We start from the raw sequence: 27,014 nt of genomic DNA on the forward strand, positions 1-27,014 counted from the left end.
CTAGTTATGTCATGCCAACACAGGATTTAGGGTGATTACAGCAATTCGGCATTGATAGAAATAGGTTCACACTAATGTGCCTACTTTCACACTACTTCAACATGAACAAAAATCACATCATGTGGCGAGGTGACAATAAACCAGATATTTCAAAAATTGCCAGCATACCACACAAGCAGGGCACATGTCTTTATAAAACTGAATTCTGACTAGTTTCCACCATAATTTAATACATCAAAAGATTACCTTCCTCAAAGCATTTGAACAATGTAACATTCTGCCAATTACTGGCTTAAAGCAATTACAAAGCCACCATGCAAGCTTTTTGTATTACTGGTTTAAGAGAACTAACAAATCATCCCTGTGACAGTTTATTGTATAACTAGTTCAAAAGGAACTGAATAATTAAGGTTGAAAAACTAAAAATATAAAAACCTCTGACGAAGGAGGATTGCTCGGGTCATACACGAAGAGCTTCTGGCCATTAGGGTGGCAGCCTACCCAGATGTCCCCTGAGGAAGGATCAATAGATAAATTGTCCACCAGTGTATCCAATTGCAGAACCTTACAAACGAAAACATCAATATTTAAATGATGTGAGAAACCTGATTAAACAATCTAAAGCTATTACACATCTCCCTGCTTCTGCCCTTTTAACACCAATATCATTTAAAATAAATGTAATAACTTGGTTTGAAAACACTTTTCATCTTCTCTGAAAGTGCAAAAGTTACAGGATAATCCATCTCTCCCTCAAAAAAAAAAAAAAGAACTATTTTCTCTTTTAAAATAGAGCACAATGATCACTTAGCTCAAGGAATTCCATCAGCGCAAGATAGGAAATTCCAGACAGTCTAAAATATGTATTATTGAACTGGAAGAAAAAATAATAGTGGCATGGAGCCCAATTTCAATTTTCATTTATTATTGAAAGAGCTGATAACGTGCATAAATCTTCATCTGAAAATTCATCTTATAGTCTTCCCAATTGTGAAATTCTTATTGGGATTCATGGAATGCCATTAATACTTTATGGAATGAGCCCTAAATCTGACGCAAAATCAGATCACTCAAGCTGCGACTGCAGGAAATCATGGTTTATCCTGGTATTAGCGGAGAAAGGGAGACTGCTGTCAGTGGAGGGAGTTAACAGTTAAAACACAGAATGGCTTCCTGAACCCAGGTTCTGTTCTAAGCACAGTATTGTTATAGTGCACTGCAGCGACCCCACGGCAGAGACTAACAGGTTAGTATCTATGCATAAATGTAAATATTTACCTTTACTTGAGTTAAATTCATATTGGGTTGTTTTTCCAATACATGAATTTCATGAGCCAGCACATCAGCAACATAGATATACCTTTGCAGAAAGTACACACTGATTAAAGCCTTTTTATAGTATAAAAAATAATGAATACCAGATAAAAGAATAAGTTTTGATAACCTGCCAAGAAACTAATCAATGTTGTACCCTCAAGGAATGCTTAATAAAGGTCAATTTTTATTTAAAAAGTAAGCTTTCCAAATCAATTCAGTGTTGCTAAAACAATCGTGGAATTGTTAAATTATCTTTCAAGAGGTTTGTAAGGGAAAATAATATAAGCCATCAATTTGAATATACACTTGGAAATGATAATAAAACAATGTCGCATTTCATAAGAAAAAGCATCTACCTTCTATTTTATATTTCTATCCAATACAAATAGAACATATTTAATTAGTGATTAATATGTATTAATGCTTAATAAACTATTAGTTCACGGAGAGTTTTAAGAGTTAGAAATAAGTCTTTATCCAGGACAGTATGTTTCCACCTAAGGGGGTTTACATTAATGAACTTCTTGGGGGCAAGTTTTTACTATGATCTACTGTTCCACTGAGTAATTCTATGTGTGAAGACATGAGCCCAAAGTTGTGGCAGATACGACAGAAAGGAGGTATGAGTATGACCTCATCCTCAAACAATTACAATGTGTTAGCAGGTCAGACTGGTTTGTACACATGAAACACATTAAGATTGATGCCTTATGTATACCTGAGAAATAGTTCAGGCATAGAGACTGATGAAATCTCTACCTCTGAGTAGACAGAAAGACACCCAAAGGAGGGGACATCTGCATAATTGGCATGACGAAGAGAGTATGTTTGAGGATGTGGAGATGAAGCAACTTTTAAGCACAGCAAACAGGTGAGCAAAGGCCCAGGGGCAGCCACCAGGGAGGGGTGTTTATCAAATAATGTGTGATGTTTTATGGAAAGTTTGTTAACAGTAGCAAAGGCTAATCCATCATAGAAAGTCCAAGCCTTGACTTGAAAGGCAACTGGATTTCAGTGAATTTTTAGAATAATAATAACAAATAACAAAGGGCCTAATAACAAAGGGTCCTTTCAGGTCAACAATGACTGGTGCTGTGAAGGCCATTCAAAGCCAGAATGAAATCAGAACTCCCTTCTGCTTTGGAGCCCTTAAAAGTTAATGAGCCAGGGCTAAGGAAATGGCTTAGTGGTTAAGGCATTTGCCTACAAAGCCTAAGGACTTGGGTTAGATTCCCCAGGACCTATGTAAGCCAGGTACACAAAGGGGAGCATGCGTCTGGAGTTTGTCTGCAGTGGCTGGAGGCCCTGGCATACCCATTCTCTTTCTCTCTGTCTCTTCCCCCCCCTCAAATAAATAAATAATAAATATATCTTTTTTAAAAAAAAAGTTAGGCTGGGTGTGGTGGTGCACACCTATAATCCCAGCACTTGGAAGGCAGAGGTAGGAGAATTGCCATGAGTTCAAGGCCACCCTGAGACTACATAGTGAATTATTCCAGGTCAGCCTGAGCTAGAGTGACACTCTACCTTGAAAAACCAAAAAAAAAAAAAAAAAAAAAAGTTAATGAGCCATAGAAATACCACACTGGTAAGAGCTCCAAAGATGGAAATAGGCTGAAATCAAGTTAACTGCAACAAGATGGAAATAGAAAAGGTGGGAAGAAAAACAGATTTGGTTGGACAGGGTAGGTTGGGACAGTTGGAGACAATTTAAATAAAAGTTATTATTTATGTTCTATAATCCCAAAAAAGAAGAATAAGTTGCACGAGCAGAACAAAGATTTTCTATTGTCAAGGAAAGCCAATGCATAACTGGGAAAACTGATAGTTTTGATTGTTCAGGGCTGAGGAGACGGCTCAGTGGATAAAGAGCTCACTGCTCACACTGAAGCATCTGGATTCGACCTCCACACGCCATGTACAAAGCCCAGCACGCTGATCCACTTGGTGAGCTGGGAGGTCCGTGGCAAGTGCAGCAAAGAACAGCATACTGAGAATTCAGAACAAGAAACCCTCCTCCAATGAGAGGGGCAGGTGAGGACCGACTTGAAAGTTGTCCTCAGACCTCCACATGAACATATCCACACAAATAAATAAAAATATTTTACAAATTACTCAACGTGGTTAGTTAGAAGAGAACAAAGAATATAGAATTTTTTTTAAGTGCACCACTTTAATTTTTTTTTCTATTTATTTATTTGAGAGAGAGAAAGAGGCAGATAGAGTGAGAGAGAAAATGGGTACACCAGGGCCTCTAGCCACTGCAAACTCCACAGTCATGCACCACCTTTTGCATTTGGCTTTACACATGTACTGGGGAACCAAACCTATGTCCTTTGGCTTTGCCAGAAAGTGACTTAAGCGCTCAGCCATCTCTCTACTTGTGATCTAATGTTGTGATTGTGATTAGCACATAAAAGTACAGAAGTTTTGGAAAACAATTTGGCAATATCCATTAAAGCTAAAGTTTGGAAGCTTCACACTGAGCAAGTTGTTCAGTGGGTTTGTTCTGGAGGCGGGGCTCATAACGTCATTCAGAAGTTATTCTAGCTAGGATTTGAACTCAGCTTTGTATGAACCCCAAACCTTCAAGTTTAATCATTATGCCCTAATGTACTGCAGAGATTTTCCTCAGTAAAGAATTGGATAGGCTTTGGTGGTAAATGGGAAGCATAAAATGGTTTTAATCCAAGAAAAAAAAAAAAAAGAAAACAAGTTACAGATCTATTAACAGAGAAACAGTTAAATTAATTTAGGATTATCTTTATAATGGAATAACATATAGTTAATAAAAATGACACACTAACTTAAAAGTAAAACTTATGTGATACTTTAGTGTGTGTATATATATATATATATACTCTACTAATATTATTTATAAAATTTAATTTGACAATGGTTATACAAAATTTTATAAGTGTATGTAAATATATACTTATATGCAATATGCATATACATGTAACTGCATGTAACTAAATCTACAAAATATATGTGTGAAATGATATAAAAGTGTCAACAATGCTATTTTCAGGAAATGAATAAAGTGCTTGCTGCACAAGCCTGATGGCCTGGGTCTGTATCCCCAGAAGCTGTGGAAAGCTGAGCACCATAACATGAGAGTCTGCTAGCCCAGAGTGCCTGTAGAAAATGGGAGGCAGAGACAGGAGAATCCTCCAGAAGCTCATGCTCACCTAGTCTGGTGAACCTAGACCCTTTCTCAAACAAGATGAAAGGTGAAAACCAGTATCTGAAATTATCCTTTGATCTCCATCATGCATGTACCATGGCATGCACGTGCCTGCATTCACACATATGTACATGCATGTACACACACACTCAAAAAAAAAAAATCTAAAAAGTAAAAAAAAGTAAAGAATGCTAGTTTGGGGCTGGAGAGATGGCTTAGCAGTTAAGTGCTTGCCTGTGAAGCCTAAGGACCCTGGTTCAAGGTTCAATTCCTCAGGACCCACATTAACCAGATGCACAAGGGGGCACACACGTCTGGAGTTCATTTGCAGTGGCTGGAGGTCCTGGCGTGCCCATTCTCCCTCTCTCTCTATCTGCCTCTTTGTCTCTCTGTCACTCTCAAATAAATAAATCAAAATAAACAAATTAAAAAAAAAAAAAAAGAATGCTAGGGCTGGAGAGATGGTTAAGCGCTTGCCTGTGAAGCCTAAGGACCCCGGTTCGAGGCTTGGTTCCCCAGGTCCCACATTAGCCAGATGCACAAGGGGGCACACGCGTCTGGAGTTCGTTTGCAGAGGCTGGAAGCCCTGGCACGCCCATTCTTTCTCTCTCCCTCTATTTCTCTCTGTGTCTGTCGCTCTCAAATAAATAAATAAAAAATTAAAAAAAAAAAAAAGAATGCTAGTTTCAATTTGGGAAGAAGAGAAATCCAAGGAATGTGGCTATGAGAATGAAGATCTTCTGAATAGGGCATACTTTTTATCAGGTGACATGTTGATCCCATTGGCTGAGTCAAAGCCTTCTGCAACCAGCTTGACTTCATTTGGACTATAGTAAACCACATTTGTCCAGTGTAAGTTCAAGAATGTTTCCAAATACTTTAAGAAAGGGTCTGTGAAGTAGTGGTCATTCGTGGCATAGAAATGGGCTGGTCCAACAGCTATGACATCGTTCACACTGAAAGAGAAAAATAATAGAGGAGAGGCAATAAAAAAACTTGTGGTTCTCCATACTGAAAGATTTAGTAAGTATTCACAAGATTTATATAACACATGATTTACATTTTCGGTAAAATTTCTTTCCAAGAAAAGGTAAACTAAATTCACAGCTATAGCTATATACAATAGTGTAGTATCATTTGCAAGAGAGCAATATCATATGGTAACAGGTCATATGAAGGCAGATCATTTAGCAATTATGACAGAATCATTATAACAGTAAAAATGTCTAGTCTGGTGTGGTGGTACACACTTGCAATCCAAGCATTTGAATGATGGATGTAAGAGGATAAGAAATTTGATGTCTACTTGGGCAATATACTGAGCACTTGTCTTTAAAAAAAAGTATTTAACTTTTTTTTTTTAACTGGGAGCGGGGGTGCACGCCTTTAATACAAATACCCGGGAGGCAAAGGTAGGAGGAACATCATGAGTTCAAGGCCACCCTGAGACTTCATAGTGAATTCCAGGTTAGCTTGAGTTAGAGTGAGACCCTACCTCAAAAAAACCAAAAAAGTATTTAACTTTTGTTTTGTTTTGTTTTTGAGACAGTATCTCACATAAATCAGGCTGGCCTTCAGGCTATGTAGCCTACAATGGCCTTGAACTGATTCTTTGTCTCTACCTGGGGTTACAGGCATGTACCAACACACACACCACTAAAAGTATGCTATTTGACAATAGCCACATGGAATTTAACAATGATTGGTAAGGATAGAGCCTTCCACAATGTATGGTGCTAGCCAGAACCTGGCTGGCTAGTGAACTGTCAGTCACATTTCACTTTATGTCCATGGACTTTGTTGCTGGACATTCTGAGAGGGAATTAGGTAGCTAGTCAAGAGAGACGGCCGCAAGAGGGAACATCTCACAGGCCTTCTTCAGCAGAACCAGAGTTCAGCATCTGATCCAGCCATGCAATCAGCTCACTGTGCCCATATTCTCGAGCCAACCCCTAGCCAAAACCAATCAGCTCTCTCAGAAAGTAAAGCCCACCACATTAGATTATAAGTAGATCCCTATCAGGTAGGTAGGTCTGATTCTGGCTTTTCACCTTTCCTGAACTTCCAGGTCCCTCCTCTGGTAAGCCCCCCTCCTCTGGACCCTGCTGGGCTAAGATAGGGGGCACCCCACTCCCACATGTGCTCTCTAAGCCCCCATGCTTTCCAAATGGCAAGAGCTGTCTGTAATTTCTACTCTTTCCTTCTCTTAATCTAATAAAGTCTCTTTAAGATTTACCCTCTGGTCTGTGGATTTAATTCTCTTTTAAAAATATATTGTATTTTTATTTATCTATTTGACAGAGAAAGAGGGAGAGAGAGTGAGAATGAGCAGACCAGGGCCTCTAGCCACTGCAAACAAACTTCAGACATATGCACCCCCTTGTGCATCTGGCTTACATGGGTCCGGGGACTCGAACATGGGCTTTGCAGGCAAACACCTTAACCACTAAGCCATCCCTCTAGCCCATGGATTTAATTCTTTAAATTCATAAGAGAAGTATCTGGGTTACCTAAAATTATTGATTCATTTGCATTAGCAAGAAGCCCCAAAACTCCCCTTACATATGATTACCTGACTGGGCCTTTAGATAGGCGCCCCCTGGGAGAGACCCTAACTGTCATACTCTAAGACCCCATTCATCTGGAAGTAAAGACTTACTGGTCATCATCCCCTTTCCTCTAACAGCACTTAAGACTGTCTTCTCAAGAGAGGGGCAAATGAGAGGGAGCTAGCTTATTATTAGGTAGCCAGTTAGGGGAAGATTCACAAGAGAGGAATCATTCCAAAGGATACCACATCACCAGCCTGCTGCAGCGGAACTGGAATTCACTATCTGCTCCAGCCTCAGCAAATCAGTAACCTCTCCCAGCCCACCCGCTGCCTTTCTTTCTCGACCCCCCCTACTTAACCAGCTGTGTGCAGAGCCCTTTTCTGAGCCCAGGAGAATCAAACCTCCCACTGTAGTCAGCCAACCTCTTCCAGAACTAGCTCCCTGGCCCCAAATAAATAAAGACTTACCAGGGGGAACCCTCTATATCCTTTTTAAGCTCCTTGTGAAGGAGGATAGGAGAAAACTAGCTTCTTTTATGCAGTTTCAGTTAGTAATTGAGGCCCAGAGAGAACCAGGAGATGCCACCCCACATGCCGTCTCACTTGGCACAGGAATGTAACTCGTGTCTAATCGAGACAGATCTATGGCGCCCCCTGCTGCCTACAGTCTAACACACTACCTAAATAAACAGCCCAGGTGGGCTGACCTGGGGTCCACCCTCCAAATCTACAAACCAACCGAGTAAAGTCTGAGGTCTTCTTCCGTTCTAGGCTCTCTGGATTCTATCACCTCTGCTTGCATATGTGAGTGGCTTCCCTACTCATTCAGCCTGGCTGGATGTATTTTTCTGCTTGCCTCTGCTTTATAGTTTAGGGTAACTTCTCATTTTAATTACATGTACAATTTTCCTCTGGTCCCTGAATTTACCATGTGTGTATTTTCATCACACTCTAAATCTGCTATGTGAGTGCTATCTCTAACTCTGACTCCCTTGAATAAATGCAATAGTTTGTAAACTATGTTTCTCAGTCTGTTTATTCCAATTCTTTGTTACAAAGAACTCATGGTTTGGAGTTTAGGGACTTTCCCTCAACTTCAAAAACCTCATTAAAGTTCTTGAGGTCCCTTGCTTAGTTATTAATCAAACTAATGTTGACTGTTCAATTTCCACCCCCTTCCCAAACCAGACTGCTGAAAATGAACAGCATTCTAAACACTTGTAGAAATGGATGATGACATTGCCAGAATATAGTGCTTCAGGTGAGAGATAGATGTGCAAAACACAATTACAGCTTTAAAATCAGTTAGGCAAAGGTGTTATTAAATTTAAATCCCAATTATCCCATGCAAAAATTTCTGTAAGAGCAGCTTTCTTATTTGTCAAATGAAAAATATAGTTTATTGGGAAGGTGGGTCTCCTTTCTGGAAAAGCCACATACTGTGCAGCCTACCTGAATGGTATTTAGGCTCCTATTTATTATGAAGTCCATATTGGGGGAAAATGAATGGAAATTACATGCTTATGCTCTCAATAGGGAAGTAGAAATTTAAAATATCCATCAACTTTAAAATAAAAGAAGTAGGTTATTGAGGCAAGCTGAGCTGGGAAGTAGATAGCAGTATTTTTGTAGTATCTTCAAGAATCTCCTCTCAGCAGCCCCACCCCCCATCCCCCGCTCCAACTAGACCTGGGATTCTGTTATGTTACCTAAGGTTTCAAGAGTTGTTTCTGTGTTCCCATCTCCCACATATGCTGATAGTAGATCAGAGACCTTAGAATCTATTGTTAGGATACTTGACTAAGCTTTTGGGTTGAGAAGAAAAACAACTTGCTCCTAATCAACACCTGTTGACTCAAAGTCTCACTTCACAAGCATTCAGCAGAGGGTCCAGCCAACCTGACAACTGCAGGCTCCAGTCAACCTTCCTCCCCAACACTGCATGCAGGTCAGTGCAAGACCTTCCTCCTATCATTTCTTTCTCTCCAAAGGGCTTAAAAACCTCTCTCCTTCTATTAGGCAGTTTGAAGTCCCCTTCCACCTTGCTCTGTTCCAGAACTGGAGTTCCCTTTCATCTCAGAACCTTGCTCTAGTCACCTGGCATTAAATAAGACCTCGGGCCCAAGAAGCTCTCAGAGTCCTCTATTGTAAAGTTAGTCCAACCCCCACTGTATCAACCCACTTCTAGTTTGAACTCCTCTGATTATTCAGGGTCATTAGCCCCAAAGCTACCAAGAACCTGATAAATTCACTTGGTATAAAAGGCCCATATAAAGCATGTAAGACCCACGTAAAACAAGCCACTCTTCCAGGGCAGGACAGGTATTTGATGCTGAATTATCTGAGGTGAGTGAGGATGATAGTGAAGGAAAAACCAGAGAAATATAGCTTTTTGGTTTGTTTGTTTGCTTGTTTTTTTGAAGGGAAGCTCTCTCGCTAGCCCAGGCTGACCTGGAATTCACTATGTAATCTCAGGGTGGTCTCAAACTCACAGCATTCCTCCTACCTCTGCCTCCCAAGTGCTGGGATTAAATGTGTGAGCACCATGCTTGGGAGAGGTGGGGGGAGCATGGGCACACACCAGGAGCTCCAGACTCATGCACACTTTGTGTATCCGGCTTTACGTGGTACTAGGGAATGGAACTTGGGTTGTTAGGCTTTACAGTCAAGCACCTTAACCACTGAGCATCTCTTCAGGCTGAAAGTTATCTTTTGTATGGGCAGTCAGCCAGGGAAAAAGGCCCAAAGGACAATGTGGAAGCCGCTTTGCTTGTCCTGGCAGGACCATAAGCTATATCTGATCCAGTTTCATCCACACGATGGCTGCAAGCCTCACCTCCCCAGCAGCAACATCCTGCTTCGAGCTCAGCTCAGCACAGGTTGGGCTGCCCCTTCTGAGCCCACTGCTTGAGGACACCAACTAGTTTTGTCTCTCCCTCACACACCTAGGTCTGATGGCAAAGCTAATTCTAATTAAATGTCTGACACGTGTAGGTGGGTCTGCCACTTGGTAAATCTGTCTCTCTTGACTATTTATTCTGCAGGCGTTGGATTCTCTTTGTTACTTCTTTGGTAAGCTCTCCCCCTTCCCAGCTTGGCTAGGAAAGGGAGGAGGAAATTCTTCTTTACCTAGGCATTCTCTTGCTTGCTTCTTACATCTACTCTGTTTCCTGATGCCTCCTCACTTTCTTACACACATGATGTTCCTCTACGGTCTGAGCCCTTTACTCTCCAGTCTCTCCTACGTGTAGGTAAAGGGTTTACACTTTCATAATTTGCTTCCCATGTTTGTGAGCACGCATATGTATAACAGGCCCACATAAAGCATGCCAAACCCACATGAAACAAGCCACTCTTCCAGGGCAGGACAGGTATTCAGGTGCTGAGTTCTCTGCGCGCGCGCACACACACACACACACACACACACACACACACACACACTTGTGTGCGTACTTCTTCTAAATCCTTTGGCCTGGGCTCTCACGTTTTGCCTTCCATGTGTGTGTGTATGTGCCAGAGGCTTTTTCCCCAGGGAGATTTTCACCATCTCCCCTCCCCACTTTCCAGCCAGACAAGAAGGAGAATTCCCTTCTAGTCTGAGTCTTCCAACTAGCCATGTCCCTAGATTCTAATTCTTCATGAAATAAGCCTCATAATTTACCCTTGTCAGAGTCTGTTTACTTCATTTAAAAAAAAACTTTATTTATTTCAGAGACAGAATGGGCATTATCAGGGCCTCTAGCTACTGCAAACAAACTCTAGGTGTAACGCCATCTTGTGCATCTGGCTTATGTGGGTACCTGGAACTTAAACCTGAGTCCTTAGGCTTCACAGGCAAACACCTAAACTGCTAAGCCATCTCTCCAGCCATGTTTCTTTCACTTGTTTTTATTTTTTGCTAAATTGGATAAGAACCCACAAGTTGGTTTTCACAGGCCTGGGAATCCTCCTGGATCCCCAAATCCTGCATCAATAGTGGAGAAAGTAGATGGGTGTTTCTTCTATTCTCAACATGGGCCTCAAGGGGATTTCATGATTGAGACTGAAAAAACTCATCATTTCTCAGAGCTCATGAGAACACTAATCATGATGAAGAGTGGTATTCATTCAAATGCCATGCTCCATTTGACCTACAAGGACACTCTACACATACACAGTGGAGTTTTGGAATATTTGCAGATAGATAATAAAATCTATCTTGTGTACTTGACCAAGTCCAAATATGAAATTCATTTTGTTTCATATATCCTCTCTACAAATAGCTAAAAAGAATAAATTTATGTAATATTTTTTGGAGCCAGGTTCAAATATAACCAAGACCTGAAGAAAATACCTAAAATGTGATACAGAATTTTCAGAGTCCTTTCAAATATAAGGTAAGAATAGTATAAAATAGAAAATACCCAGATTACAGTAATTTTCAGACAAGTCCAATTTGTAACTTGACTGCAGGACAAATGGTTGCTGTTGCTCCCAGGACACAAGCCTTGGGGCCCCGGGCCTAATGCATCTCCCCCTTTGGCTTCTCTTTTCCTTGCCCCACTTCTGTCTTCACAAATGTATTCAAGAGACTTGGCCATTCCTCATCTTCACTGGTGTTGGTGACATCGGGCCAATCACCTGAGTAAAGTTAAGGAACATGTTCCAAGGGTCCCAGGGGCTTCTCTGTTAAGAAACTTAAGCCACTGATTCAATACAAATACCTCTGTGAACAATACAGAGGAGTGTTTTGCATAAAAACTAGTTTCCACAGGTCAATGGGTCTTCCACTGATGCAGTGACCCCTGTCCTTCTTCAGAGACAAGGTCAAACTGAAGTGCAAACAGGGGGAAATCATTGAATTTATGTTCATTTTTATTTATTATTTATGTTTGGCTTCTGTCAAGAGGTTAGGGAAATATGCACAGATGCCACCTATGCCTTTGAACCTAAAAACTCCTTCTTGGCAAGTTGGCATATGGTAACAACCTAGATCTTCCAAGCCCAGATGAGGACTTCAAGTTCAAATTCCATCCAGCCAACACACATGTCAAAAGTGTTCCACATCTTCCTCTAAAGTTTTACCTTCTGACTTGTAATGACTGAACAGTTCCTCCAACCTGGTGACCAGTCCTTTTTCTGTTATGTGACTTGCTGCTGGGGTTTTGCTGCCCAGGCTTGATAAAAAATTCTTCCACTTGGTGACAAACTAGCCTATGATAATGTTGGCCTGGTCTCTAGAATGGGCCCCTTTGGATTGTATACCTTCACTGCTACCTGCCCATGCACCTCAACAGAGCATTAGCAGGAAGAGTCAGCCAGTAGCTCTTCCAGAGCTTCCTCCAGCCAAACCCTTCCTGTACACAATTTTTAAAGAAATACTGTCCATGAAAGAAAACTTTATGTTGTGAAATTTGCCACATATAGCCTCATTTCAGACTTTAAACTTTTAGGTTGGAAATATTTAACCTGTTTAAATTTACATACATACCTAAACTTTTGAAATTACATATTGTAGCATTTGTTAGGTTCTACTTTATATATTAGCTGACATATATGTGAGCTCTTATAAAAGGCAAGTGTTTGAAAATGCAGAGATAAACTAGAAAATGAGGAAAGAATGTACCTTGGAAGAAGCTCATGCCTAATTGTTTTCAGGTGCAAAAGAGAATTCTCTTCCTCTTCAAATTTAAAAATTTCCACAGTGTTCTTGAAATCCGGGTGGTTTACAACAAAGAGATAAACTGTGTCATCTAAAAGATGAAAAGAATAGAGTTAATTTACAAGACATAACCGCAGGACCACTGGGCAGCACTGACATTTAAATATCACAGGCAAGAAAGGTTGAAGGTACAGGCTGTTGGGTGACCAAAGAGATCACTCTTCTTGCTGGTCTTTCCCATCACTATCGGTCTGGTGTTATTTCTCATCACCGGGCCCCTGACCTTTAAGAAAGAATGTTTCTCACTCCATATACAGAATTCATGCATAATGTGTTTATATGTTAATTCAGGTATATAGCTCTTTTTAATACAATGATCATAGGTATAAGAAAAGGTCATGAAATCTTAACCATTCTTTTAGGTGTTCACTGTTAGAAATTTCAAAATGTAGCATACCACACTGACAGTTTAAGAGGCAAGTGAACAAGCTGTTTGTGTGTACAGGCATAATTCACGAGGTAACTGTCCTTTCCCATCAGTGTGACCCAAATCTACTCCCCACAGACACCCGTGAGCCACAGTGTATTTCTTCACCTGGGGGCCCATCAGCTCTTACCGCTGTCTATGAAAGTGCTGATTCCATGCGGATTAAATGATGCCAAATTGAACCCTCGGCTGATTCTTAATTCCTTTGCTTTTGGCTTTTCTTCATTCAGATCCATCAGCAATATTCCTCCAGGCTTATCTGGTGCAAAGCTGTGAAGTCCTGGAAATTTCAGGCCCTTTCCAGTGCAGGAGAAAATGTTAAACACAAAGGCTTCAATAATTTGTAGACTAAGCAGGTACTACATATGGGAGATCAATAGGAAGCACAAGCCTCCAACACAAGGGAAAGGGTGAGTAAGACCACCAGAAGCACACAGGAAACAGCAATTATTTTGTTGAGTTCTGACAGGTGATGTGGGATTTATATTCTTTAAGGGCACCAACAAGTCAGTGGACTAAGAAATTCCAGGCAGAGTTGAAAGAGGATAAGTGAATATTTACATAATATTAACTGCGGAAACTCTCAAGCCTGATACACTCTTCTCTGTAGTCACAGTGCAGGAAAGCTTGATCACCTGAGTCAGTCATGACTCCCTCCTGGTCTCAGGTCTCCTCTAATCCATCAGCAATATATCCTGTTGAAGCCACCTTGAAAATACACCTCTTAATACAGATGTGAGCAGTTCTCCCCAAATCTTCCATGAATGCCCCAGCTCACATGTCAGAATCCAGGGAAAGAGCTCTTCTCTTTTTCTGTCCTTAGTTCCCCATTGTCGATTGTCACTTTAGCATCTGGAGTGTGTACAGTATGTCTTATTTATGTATTTGCAAGGAGGGAGAGAGAATGGACATGCCAGGGCTTCTAGCCACCGCAAACAAGCTCCAGGTACATGCACCACTTTATGTACCTGGCTTTATGTGGGTACTGGGGAATCGAACCCAGGTCGTTAGGCTTTGCAGGCAAGTGCCTTAACCATGGAGCCATCTCTCCTACCCAGTATGTCATACTTTTGATCATGGTCTCTAATGACTTCCATCTTGCTCTGATTCTAAGTGAAGGTTCTTATGATGGCTCATAAGTGTGGTGTCATAGGCCCTTCTCACCTGGCCCTCTCGCCGTACCATCTTTTCTCACCATCAGTGACCATTCCTCGTATCACCCATACTACCTTGGCCATCCAGGCTTTCTGATATTCTCCAACAAACATCTTCTCCTCACAGAGTTATTGATCCCTGCCTTTGCTCAGGATTGCTTCCTCCCAGAGATGCATCCCTCAATTTCTTTATATCTGTCCCAACTGCTGTCTTTCCAGTAAAGCCATCTCCACGCACAGTACCCGCCCGATCTGGCCTATCCTGTTCTCTTTACCCTAGCTTGCTTTAGCCTGCCACTGCATTGCCATTTGACCTGCATACAATACCAATGACTACAAGAATACTGTGCAGAGGTTCAGAAGGGGGCGAAGGCAGAAACAGGAAGACTGTGTCACCCTACTCTCAGAGCTCGTGTGCTGCTCTTCTTCCTTCTTGGGAGTCTTTTCCCACCAAAGTCCATGTCCTTTTCCATCTGAAACCAGGAAATGTGCCTACCAAAGAGACCTCATCTCCTTCTCCAAAACAGCAGAAAAGTGCAAGTGCCAATTGCACCGCAGCCTGCATGCCCCACGGTGCCCTCTCATTATCATCACCTGACACATTCATTCGCCCCACTGGAACACAAGCTGGGACTCTATTCCCCACCAGGTCCAAGGGCCTAGAACAGTTCAGGCAAACAGTCCATCCTTTTCCCATGTATTCATAGTGCCCCCCTATCATGTCCTGAATCCACATTCACAGGAGTCTGATAAAGCAATCTCTATTTTGTTCTTTTGACACTTCATACCTATACCTATGCCAATATGCTGCTTCTATATCCCGCTGTGAGTGTAGGCTGTGAGTGGACCATTATTATCAGCTGTCACTACACTTTCTATCTGGGTTTTCCCAGTGCATGGGAAAGCCTTAGTATTTCATATGATCATTTGAACCCAACCTTTTCAGTAAATTCTCACCTGTTACTACTACTAATGGTCTAGTCATTGAATCTCAGATTTGTTAAAAATCAGAGGGCTGGAGAGATGGCTTAGCGGTTAAGCGCTTGCCTGTGAAGCCTAAGGACCCCGGTTCGAGGCTCGGTTCCCCAGGTCCCACGTTAGCCAGATGCACAAGGGGGCGCACGCATCTGGAGTTCGTTTGCAGAGGCTGGAAGCCCTGGCGCGCCCATTCTCTCTCTCCCTCTATCTGTCTTTCTCTCTGTGTCTGTCTTTAAAAAATTAAAAAAAAAAAATCAGAGAATCAGACATTAAGGGAAATAATGGCCACTTTTTCTGCTTCATTTTTTTTTCTATCTCACAATTCTTTTTCTTGTTTTATTGGGATACTAAGAATGATAATCAATTACTGATGGTTGTGGGAGCATTGGGTCTTTTCTTCTTCTGAACATTACTGGTAATACAGACAGCTCATGTTGCACCATTAAGTACGGTGCTTATTGTAAGTTTCTGGGAATTTTCCATCTATTTTTAGTTTGCTTGTAGCTTTTAATCAAGAAGGAGTATTGAATTTTATTTAAAGCTTTGGGGGGGCACTTACTGAGATGAACTAGGTCTTTTCTCTCTTAAATCAGATCAGTTACATAATAAATTATCTGGCTATCTATGAAATGCAGATTCATCCTTACAATCTTAAGGAAAGCCTTATGGGTGATAATAAAATTTTTATGAATTCATTGCTATATTCAGTTTACTAATGCACTGTGGTGATAGTTTATGCAAACTTAGGGATAAAACAACTAGACAAAGACTTTATACACAAAATTGGGCTTGGTAGGAAATTCTTCTAATTTTTTAAAATCTATCTACCATTGCCTGTTTTCATGGCTGGCAGACCCAGAGAGCAGGATAAACTGTGGCCACACTAATGCAACATGGTAACACTGTGTCAACTGTTTCTCCTCTCCATTCTCTCCCTTCTTTACAAATGTCCTGCAAACAATAGTTGCTAAACCTTACACGAGCTGCCAGTGCTACCAGGTGGCGATAATTATTCATGGTTACTTTTACACTTCTTATGATTTCGGCCTTCTTATCTCATTTAAAATTTTATTTTTATTTTTATTTTTTAATTAATTAATTTATTTATTTGAGAGCGACAGACACAGAGAGAAAGACAGGTAGAGGGAGAGAGAGAGAATGGGTGTGCCAGGGCTTCCAGCCACTGCAAACTAACTCCAGACGCGTGTGCCCCCTTGTGCATCTGGCTAACGTGGGACCTGGGGAACCGAGCCTTGAACCGGGGTCCTTAGGCTTCACAGGCAAGCGCTTAACTGCTACGCCATCTCTCCAGCCCTAAAATTTTATTTTTAATTGCAGTAAAGCAGATGACATCAGATTCACCACCCCTACCATTTTACCCTCACCATTCTGAAGGGTACAATTCTGTAACACTGTGTGTCTTCACCTTGCTGCTTAAATCTTTTCTTGTCTACTCTGCACAGCTCAGCCTTTGATCATGTGCAGTGTAAGTTTTGGAGCAGGATGGGTTAGGTGAGCTTCTATGCCAGGAAGAAGAAAGCCACTCCTGTCAGGTACCCACTGTTCTTTCAGAAGGGTGTGTAGCCTGCAGAGTGCACCATGCTGAAGTAATGAACCACAGAAGTAACTGAGAATACACATCTATGTTTGAAAAGAAGAAAAGTCACATAAACGAGGACGGACCACAGAATAACCCACTGACATGCCTTCAAAGTCATTGTGACTATGCTGTGCCCTTCAGCTACAAGGACTGAAGGGACTCATGTGCATGTGTGGGAGCCTTACTCCTCTTTAGATTTATTCCTCCAGAACAAAAATCTTGAACAGCTAAGTTCTGAATTACTTAAATCCAAAGAACAAATCTTTATAAAACCAAATGAAACTCAAAACAACTTCCTTCCTTGTTCAGAATGGCTCAGTGGTCAAGACACTTGCCTGCAAAACCTAACAACCCAGGTTTGATCCCCCAGTACCCATGAAAAGCCAGATGCACAAAGTGGCACATGCATGGGGAATTTGTTTGCAGTGGCTGGAGGCCTGGTGCCCTCATTTTCTCAGTCTCTCATCTATCTCTCTTTGCTTGCAAGTGCTGGGATTAAAGGCATGCACCACCATGCCCGGCTTAAAACTGAATTTTTTTTTTAGCTAAATAAAAATGTTGGTGTTTCTCTGAAGGCCAGGATAGTTCTCAGAAAACCACCAGGAACCCAAGGAGCAATCCAACCTTCATTTTATTCCAAGCTGAGTTCTCACATCTTTCTTATAAGCCTGACAACTGTTTTATTAGTGTTGCAACTTTCTTCTAAAGTATCTCCAAATTTTATACCTCCATCTTGAGTCTCAGTGCTTAAAAATAATGGATGTTGAGAAGAAATACAATAATTCCATCAAGCTTCAGAGTCAAACACTTTTTCCTCCAGAAAAACTGGACTCAGGAAGATGAGAAAGACTTATACTTCTTCTCAAGCCAGAGAGGTGGAAGTTAGGAGCCCTCATCTGCTTATATATCTAGATTCCTAGTAAAATAAGTTCTGGTGCAAGCCAGTACCACACAGGCCAATCAGTTTGAAAGTCTTTTATTAAATGCTCAGAAAGGCTATTTTTCTTCTGCTTATAAGAATTAGGGCAAGTCACTGGGCAAATGGCTCAATGGTTACAGGTGTGTGCTTATAAAGCCTGCTGACCTGGGTTCAATTCCCTAGCCGCCACATAAAACCAGGAGGCTATTTGTTTACTGTGGCAAGAAAACCTGGCTTGCCATGCTTACACTTGTGAGTGCACATGCATGCAAATAAATAAATCAAAATTGAATAAAAAAAAGAATTAAGGCAATGAAGTGAACTCAATTGATAACTTTCTACTTACAATTAATGAAAAAACTGAAAAATCAATGGCCCTCTTTTGTGAAATTTGGCATATTGAAATAAGTAACAAATATGAATATGAAAAAATGGAATATGCTTAAAACTGTGTACATAGTGGGAAAGTTAAATGCCATATATAAAATAGCATATTGTCCATACTTAGCTCAAATATCTTTTTTTTTTTTGAGGTAAGGTCTCGCTCTGGCCCAGACTAATTCACTGTGAGCCTCAGGCTGGCCTGGAACTGACAGTGATCCTCCTACCTTACACCCCTGAGTGCTGGGACTAAAGGCGTGCACCACCACACCTGACTCAAATATCTTTCTAATAACATGCTTTTTATAACAGATTGCTTTGGAACATTCTGGAATTTACAAAAGCTTACAAAAGTTTCAAAATCCAATTTGAGCCATCTTTTCTTCAGAACTTACCTCCAGATGTGAGAAATTTATAAGAATAAATTACTGCTCCATGGCCCCAAATGAATGGCCCTGTCTCCCACTACTGTAGGTGGACGGAAAAGACAAGATGGTGTACAGCACTCACCACACTGAAGAACGCCAGGCCATTGGGAAGGATGTCAATATCTTCGGCACCAGCTTCTGCAAATTCAAGGAATGGATACCTGTCATTTTCAAATGCTTCTGTTCAAGGTGGCATAACTAGGGCTATGTTGACTTTATCAGTATCTGGATCTTTGGGGATGGTTCCAATTTCTTTTCCAATGCATGATTCTCTCTAACAAATGTCAGTCTAAACCCTTTTGTACAGTGAACTGTTGACTTTAAATGTTAGATATTTTATGTTTACTCAAATCAAAGTCAAGTTTTCACCACATTTCCAGCTAGGATACAGAAAAAGTTGACATCTGTACACTTTTAGGATAAACATCCAGATGTCTGCATAAAAGTAATTGACATCAGGGGAATATTACTTTCAGAAGGAAGGGCTCATAGTCATTTAGCCATGCAAATATTCTTGTCTATCTCTTAGCACAATCTGAGACAAAAAAGAGACATTTTTCTCATTAATAGAGATAAAAACACCTGAAATCACATATTCCCTCTTAAAAAAACAGTGCTAAGTGGAAAGAAAGCTTTCTATTTAGTGTTTAAATTATAAGAAAACCTATCAAAAGGAAATTAATGAAAAGTTCAAGACACCTAAACTAGCTGAAGCTCCCAACTCCTGTCTCAAGGCAAGCTACAATTACTATTGATTATTTATTGATTGTCCACAGTACAGTTCACACAGCACAGCAAGTAATTAGACATAAGACCTTCCCAGAGGTCTCACTGTATAAATTCCATAGACAGATTATAGACACACGCTCAAGAGAAGAAGAATGAAAATGGCTTAGATTAAACCAGATCATGACACATCCACAAATCCAATCTTCCTCTTCAGGGCCTCTCCAAAGGATATGGCCCAGATTATGTCTAGGTTGTCAAAACCAAAAAGCAACTAAAAGTCATTTCAGTTTGGATTCATGAGTCTATATGAGCTGGCAGCTTCAAATGCCACTTGCTCTTTCATAGCACAGAGAAGCAAAACAAAATAAAAATGCAAAGAACTTTACTTGTAAAGACCCCTCTGCCCGCTCCTCAGAAAGACACCACATAGAAGCTTAAACAACAGGGTATAGCAGAGGAGAGTTTGTGACGTCTGGAGAGCCACCAATCGGTGCTGGAGAATCCATGAACCCTCTGAAGTTGTTTGCATTGCAAAATTTCTGTTGTATCACAGCTGAGAACTTTTCTGTGACAAAGGTCCTTGACTTGAGTGCTACAGTGGTTCTCAACAGGCGATGGGCAAGGTGAGACTTGTACAACACACACACACAATTTCAGCCTAAGTGTTGCTTTTTAGGTCCATTTAGTAAAGGAAGCAGAATTAAGTTTTTTTTTTTTTTTTTAAATTAAGAAAATTCAATTTCTACACGTGCAGGCTCATACATATAAAATATATGCAAAGTTAATACTTCTTGGGCAGTAAAGTTATGATTTTTTTTATTCTTTTTCTTTTTATGTTTGAGATTTTTCTGTAGGATCTGTGGGTGTAGCTCAGAAGGAGAGTTCATGCTTAGCATGTATGGGACCATGTTCAATCCTCAACTCCAAAGAAAATACAAAAATAAACAAATAAAAATAGACAATTTTTACAAATAACCATATTGTTTTAATAATGAAGGTTTTTGTTATACATGTGTGTATATGTGTGTTGGTCTGGATCTCTCTCCCTTTGCCTCTGCATGTGTGACAGACCAGCTGGCCTGCAACTTCTGGATTATCTGAGTTATGCTTTCCATTGACATAATCATATTGGGATCACAGATTCATGTGTCACTCTGCATGTGGCTTTCCATGGGCACTGGGAAATCGAACTCAGACCACTGAGAAATCTCATCAGCCCAAGGAAAAGGTTTTAAAAAAAATAATTCATTTCAATCACTTTTTCTCGTTTATTCCTACTGACTCATTCAAATGAAGAAAACAAGTTCTATACCTAGTTTAAGTTTGGGGTATTTTCTATTCTTTTATATTTCACCCATATTTACTTCTATAGCCAATATCAAAATAGGCTATTATTTCAAAGCAATGTTCAATGTGACTACTCCAACTTCAATTTCTGATGACATTATCCCCTCTAATTCAGTCAGCATCTAACAGTGTTACCAGCTACAAGACTATTTATTCCTAAGTTATTTGTATACAAAAGCTCATGGAATTTCAGGACACCAAGAAACAATACTATTTTCTTGTATTTTAGAAATAATAATATGGAGCTTTAAAAATATTAAGCAAAATGCTAAAAATAAATAAACAAATAAATAAATTGAAATTATAAACTGGGAAGTTGAGTCTCAAATCCTCTGGTCCAACCTAAAACATATCAAGTATCCAATTCACAAATTTTCTGTCAGAACCATTGCCTGGCACTTTTCTAAAGACGGTTTTCTTTGTAAATTCAATGATGGACAATTTCGTACACTGGCTTTTCTCCCAAAATTTCTGTTTTCATGCCTCTCAACAAAATCATCACCAACCTGTATCTTGAGCTTTTCTTTAAAACCTCTTTCAAAATCTTTCCTCTAGAATTCCTTCTCATTTACCGCAGCTAATTTTGACCTTTCTTGGTACTTTAGCAATTATCCATCTGTGTTCGAGAAGGCCAGCTGTTCTCTAGCATCCGCAATCTCTGCTTCTCTCTTAGCAGAAGCACATGGCAGCAAATTACCACCCCTTCTGGCTGACAGGTGATGACCACGTGCCTGAGTTCTGATCAGCGGGGTTTAAGAAGACAAGATGTAAGCAACTAACCTAAGATAAAAATGTCCACATGCATTTTCCTTTCATCTCTCCCTACTTTGAAATGGCTACAAATAGGGATATAACATTGGACCAAGATGGATATTCTATGTTGGAGATAGGAGTATTACTTCATCAGCCTTGGTCCCCAAATGTCCACAGGGACAGCAGTCACCAAACCACCCTAGGTCATTTACTTATCTCTGGACTATTTCCAAAAAGAAAAATGAAAACATACTTCTTTCTTCCCTTAAGTACTGTAACTTTGTGACAGCAAACTAGCCCTTACCACACCCAACAGAGTGTGTCATAGGTTAGGTAACCTACCGTGTTCTACTTCTGTAATTCACTATTCCCAAGATATAAGACAACCACTCTGGGAAAAGATACTATATTGAAAAAAGGATTTGCAAAGTTACCTAACCTCTCTGAGCCTCAAGTTCTTGTTTATTACAGAAGGAGAAATGAATCTGTACTTTATAGTGGGTTTGTTGGTTTACTTTTTTTTTGTTGCTGGTGGTGTTGGTTTCTTTGTTGACTATAGAGTACTAGATGGCAAAGGTTACAAACTTTAGTGTTTTTCTGCTCCCAACAGCAATTATAGTAAAAGTCTTGATTGACTGACAATACATAAAACTATTAGTTAACTCAGGAGAGAGGGAGAAAGAAAGAAAGCGAATATTCAAAATTTTATTTTAGACCCCAGTTCTGAATTGCAAACATTTAGAAAATATTTTTTTTTCAATTTTAAGATGCATTCAAACTAAATAGCTCTTATTGTTCTTTTTATTACCAGATGCTGGTATTATGCTAAAGCTTAAGTACATAAAAGATTTACTGGAAGGAATTTAAAACTGCAGTAAGTAGTGAACTTATTTTATTCACCAAACAAGACATATATTCCTTATAATATTCATTCAATGTCTATGACATTAGATCAGAAAAAAAAATGAATAATGTATGATATGAAATGACTGATAACATTTGTATATAAGCGCCAAGGGTTACAAAGAGTACAAGCCCAGAGAAGGTGAACATAGTGTGCATTTGTGTGCAGGTGCATGCATGCATGTGTATTTATTTCAACAAAAATGAAGAGATCTCCCCTTGAATGGGTTAGCCTCAAGAGCACAACTACTATTTCCAAAAGCAGGCCCTCTCTAGCCTTGCTGCCTATCATGCATGCATAGCAAGTTGTTTTTGTCTAAATGGGGATGGGGGTCAAACACACTGTTATTCCTTGAGATCAAACTATTGCATAAGCAGTTGTTGTTGACATTATCTAACCACAAGTTACTATTAACCATTATGCATCACTAGCATGGCACTCAACAAATGTCATATGGGATTGTTGCAGTCAGGTTTTCTTTGCTGGCAGAAATCACCTGACCAAGAACAGATTTAGGGGAAAAAGGTTTTATTTTGTCTTACAGACTTAAGGGGAAGCTCCATGATGGCAGGGGAAAACAACGGCATGAGCAGAGGGTGGACATCACCCACTGGCCAACATAAGGTGGACAACAGCAACAGGAGAGTGTGTCAAACACTAGCAAGGGGAAACTGGGTATAACATCCACAAGCCTGCCCCCAACAATACACTGCCTCTAAGAGGTGTTAATTCCCAAATCTCTATCAGGTAGGAACCTAGCATTCAGAATATCCAAGCTTATGGGGGACATCTGAATCAAACCACCACAGGGGTGTACTAGCCACAGGGCAAAAGCAAAAAGAAACAAAGAAAAGCACAAATATAATTAGATCTAAAAATGTATTCCAAACGTGCCTATAATCACTCATCTCCTCCACTCCGCTGCCTTCTGAAGTGCCTCTGAGGCATTAAACACTTCAACGGAGGGGCCATAGGTGACATATTTCCTCCTTCTCTCCAACTGCAGACAGCAGCTCACACACATCACAACATAAAGGTCACAAATACAGACAGAAGCCTGTTTGGAATACAAATGCTGCTCAGCTTGTTTTTCTTGAAGGCACCATCCCAGTGAGCTGTAACAGGAATACACTTGATGTGCCTGTTTGTGCCCTGTTGTGTACTGAGACTGGAACACACAGAAGGTGGGCTTCACAGGGCCATGGGCTGCTTGATAATGTGACAAGAATTAACTCAGTAGAAAAAGAACCTGAGACCAGTGTCCCAACCTCCCACTCATTAAGATCCAACATCCCTTGCAGATGTTTCATGGTTCTTGTTAGACCAGTTCCGAGGACCATTTTTCTTTATACAAGATGGAATTACTGCATTAGTTGGGATTCCACAACATGTTCAGTTCCAGAATTGGGTGCATTACCCAGAACTGATAAGCCAATTTTGTATCTGATACTGAGTCTGGATCTTTCTAAGTGTCTGGCATTTCTGAGCAAGGAGAAGCCCCAACAGAGTCAACCAGTCTAGGTGGCAGGACTAAAGAAGAGGCAGATACAAAAGTAGCAATAAAAAACAAAAGGAGACAGAAAACATAGGAAAGACGTGGGCTGGAGAGATGGCTTAGCGGTTAAGCGCTTGCCTGTGAAGCCTAAGGACCCTGGTTCGAGGCTCAGTTCCCCAGGTCCCACGTTAGCCAGATGCACAAGGGGGCGCACGCGTCTGGAGTTCGTTTGCAGAGGCTGGAAGCCCTGGCGCGCCCACTCTCTCTCTCTCCCTCTATCTGTCTTTCTCTCTGTGTCTGTCACTCTCAAATAAATAAATAAATAATTTAAAAAAAAACATAGGAAAGACGTGTAACAAATTAGAAGCTAGCAACCAATCTTGTAGGGAAAGTCTGAGGCAGGAAGATTGCTCTGATGACTGATGGCTCGTTTTGGCTGAAAGTCCCCTGGAAACCTAGCTGGAATGAGCATGACCACAAATAAGAGGCACAGAGTTTATTAGGCATGTTAACTTGAGGACAATTCAGTGGTGATTATCAAAACTTTAAACAAATATCCTAATGATGGCAATCTCCCTGCTAAGGATCTACTCAGTCATGCACATGTAAGATCAAGGATGGCCACTGGCTGGTCTTTAGTGCAATGGTGGATATAACCCTACAACCAGAGGCAGAGCAAGTCAAGAAGACAGCGCGCAGCAAGGGAGCCCCTCAGCAGAGTGAAGACAATGCTGCAGAATGGGAAAGCAGGTTTTCAGACTGTTCTGTTTGTCTGACAAGGAATTGATATCTAGACTATATATGGAACTCCATCAACCCAGCCAAACAAAACAAGAACAAATCCAACTAAAACAATGGGCAAATATTTACCTGACATTCACCAAAGGAAAACATAGGAATAGCCAATGACTGTATGGGAGAAAAGCTCAGTATCACTAATTATGGTAAAAATGCAAGTGAAAACTATAATGAAGTATCAGCTCATCCTAGTAAGAATGGCTCTGATGAAAAAGACAAAAAAGAGATGCTAAACTGGGAGTGGTGGCACACATGTTTAATCTCAGCATTCGGGAGCAGAGGTAGGAGGGTCGCTGTGAGTTCGAGTTCACTGTGAGACCACATAGTGAATTCTAGGTCAGCCTGGACTACAGTGAGAAACTACCTCAAAAACCAAACAAAAAAGTAGATTCTACTTGCGATGCAGACACTCTTCTTCACTAATAGCAGGGATGTCAATGAGTACAGACATGAAGAATAGTATGAGGGTCGTACTCTGCATAGGACAGTGGTATGGTGGCTTCCAGGACTGGGGAGGGAACAATGGGGAGTTGTTGTTTTGTGAGTAGCAAGCTGACTAGCTCTGCACATGGGAAACTTCTGGTGCTAGAGAATGCTGAAGGTCACTACGAGTGACAACCTACTTGGCACTACTCAACTGTATACTCAGGAGGCTTAAAACAATAAACTTAATTTTTTTCTCTGTAGTTGTATGTGCATGTGTGTCCATGTAGTTATGCACATGTGCATGCAGATGCACATTCCCTATGCACATGCGAGCAGAGGCCACAGGAGGACATTGAGGACATATGTATCCTCCTCTATTCCTTTTCTACCTTATTTCCCTACAACAGTCTCTTGCTTACCCTTAAGCTCATTGTTTTTCAGCTGGACTGGCTGTCCAGTGAGCATGGGCAATCCTCCTGTCTCCATTCCACTCAGCGTTAGGGATACAGGCATGCATGGCCACATTTGGGTTTTTATATGGGTGCATAAAATTCAGGTCCCTATGCCTGCACAGCAAGTGTTCTTACCACTGACCCATCTCCCCAGCCCTCAGAGAATAAACTTTTTTTTTAACATTTAAAATTAAACTCTTGTCTTGTCATTTCCATGTTTTCTTAGTTGGGTACTATTTTTTAAATTTTTTTGTTCATTTTTTATTTATTTAAGAGCAACGGACACAGAGAGAAAGACAGATAGAGGGAGAGAGAAAAAATGGGCACGCCAGGGCTTCCAGCCACTGCAAACTCCAGACACGTGCGGCCCCTTGTGCATCTGGCTAACGTGGGACCTGGGGAACTGAGCCTAGAACCGGGGTCCTTAGGCTTCACAGGCAAGCGCTTAACTGCTAAGCCATCTCTCCAGCCCAGGTTACTCCTTTGTTATCATCATTTCATCTCTCTTTTTTAAATTTCCATGTACTTTTTCCATTTCTGACATTTTTATAGTTACTTTTTTAAATCACAGAAACAAAAAAAAAAAGCCTTATAATAAGCCAAATGTGCATTAATGGGAAACTGTTTAAGCTATAGAACATGGAAATACTAAAAACAGTGAGGTAACCCTCACATGCTGGTGACTGAGGTTATATTGTGCCAGGAAAGGAATAAAGTAGACTGTGGAATATTATACTAAGATACGATTTGTAAAAACACAGTCAGGTTTTACACATACCGATATTAATATACATATTATATATGTTTAGATTTATGTATTTGCTTGCGTAGGTACTGAATGCATCAGGAAAACAAAAGAAATTTTATCTGTGGAGTTATTTTGTGGAGGAATGAAGACTTTATGGAAAGGTTTTCTCTTTTCCATTTTAGATCTTTCTACAGTGTTTGCACATACAGCTTTTATGTGGACTTTGCACAGAAAATCCCATGCAGTTGTTAGATTAACTACGCTGACATAAGCTGTCAAAGCATAGGACTAAGTGCAAAAGCTGGTCCTAGCATAATATCAGCCATTAACCATTTATGTTTCTAAAAGCTGTGTGTGGAACACTTCCTAAATAGAAAACATATGGAAGGGCACTCAAAACATATTTAACCATATTCCCTTCTTGAAGGATGAGGAGACTTCTATGTAATCTGGATTTCAATTTGAAAAACAAGAAATAAACCATTCTCCCATCTTCAGACACTGTTCTGTAAAAACTAGAAAGGACTCCATGTTAGTCTAGTTATTTCCACTCTCACAATATTCTAAAGAAATACCTGAAGGCATTTTTTATTTTAAAATTTTATTTATTATTTGTTTATTCTAATTTTTATTATTTATTTGAGAGGGAATAGAGCAAATAGAGAGCATGGGTGTTCCAGAGCCTCCAGTCACTGCAAACAAACTCCACAACATGTGTC

At 40.4% G+C, this 27,014-nt stretch overlaps 1 protein-coding gene across 1 annotated transcript in view; it reads right to left on the reverse strand.

Annotated features, from left to right (window-relative positions):
- Pon2 (paraoxonase 2) overlaps positions 1–27,014 on the reverse strand; it is a 38,866-nt gene that overhangs the window by 826 nt on the left and 11,026 nt on the right. Inside the window, exons 3-8 of the mRNA XM_045160831.1 lie at positions 18,726–18,781; positions 13,314–13,479; positions 12,661–12,787; positions 5,260–5,460; positions 1,279–1,360; positions 436–564 (exon numbers count right to left, since the gene is read on the reverse strand). Coding sequence (XP_045016766.1) covers positions 436–564; positions 1,279–1,360; positions 5,260–5,460; positions 12,661–12,787; positions 13,314–13,479; positions 18,726–18,781 — 761 coding nt within the window. The remainder of the gene's footprint in view (positions 1–435; positions 565–1,278; positions 1,361–5,259; positions 5,461–12,660; positions 12,788–13,313; positions 13,480–18,725; positions 18,782–27,014) is intronic.

Source organism: Jaculus jaculus, chromosome 10, assembly GCF_020740685.1.
Source record: "Jaculus jaculus isolate mJacJac1 chromosome 10, mJacJac1.mat.Y.cur, whole genome shotgun sequence".
In the NCBI taxonomy this organism is placed as follows: Eukaryota; Metazoa; Chordata; class Mammalia; order Rodentia; family Dipodidae; genus Jaculus; species Jaculus jaculus.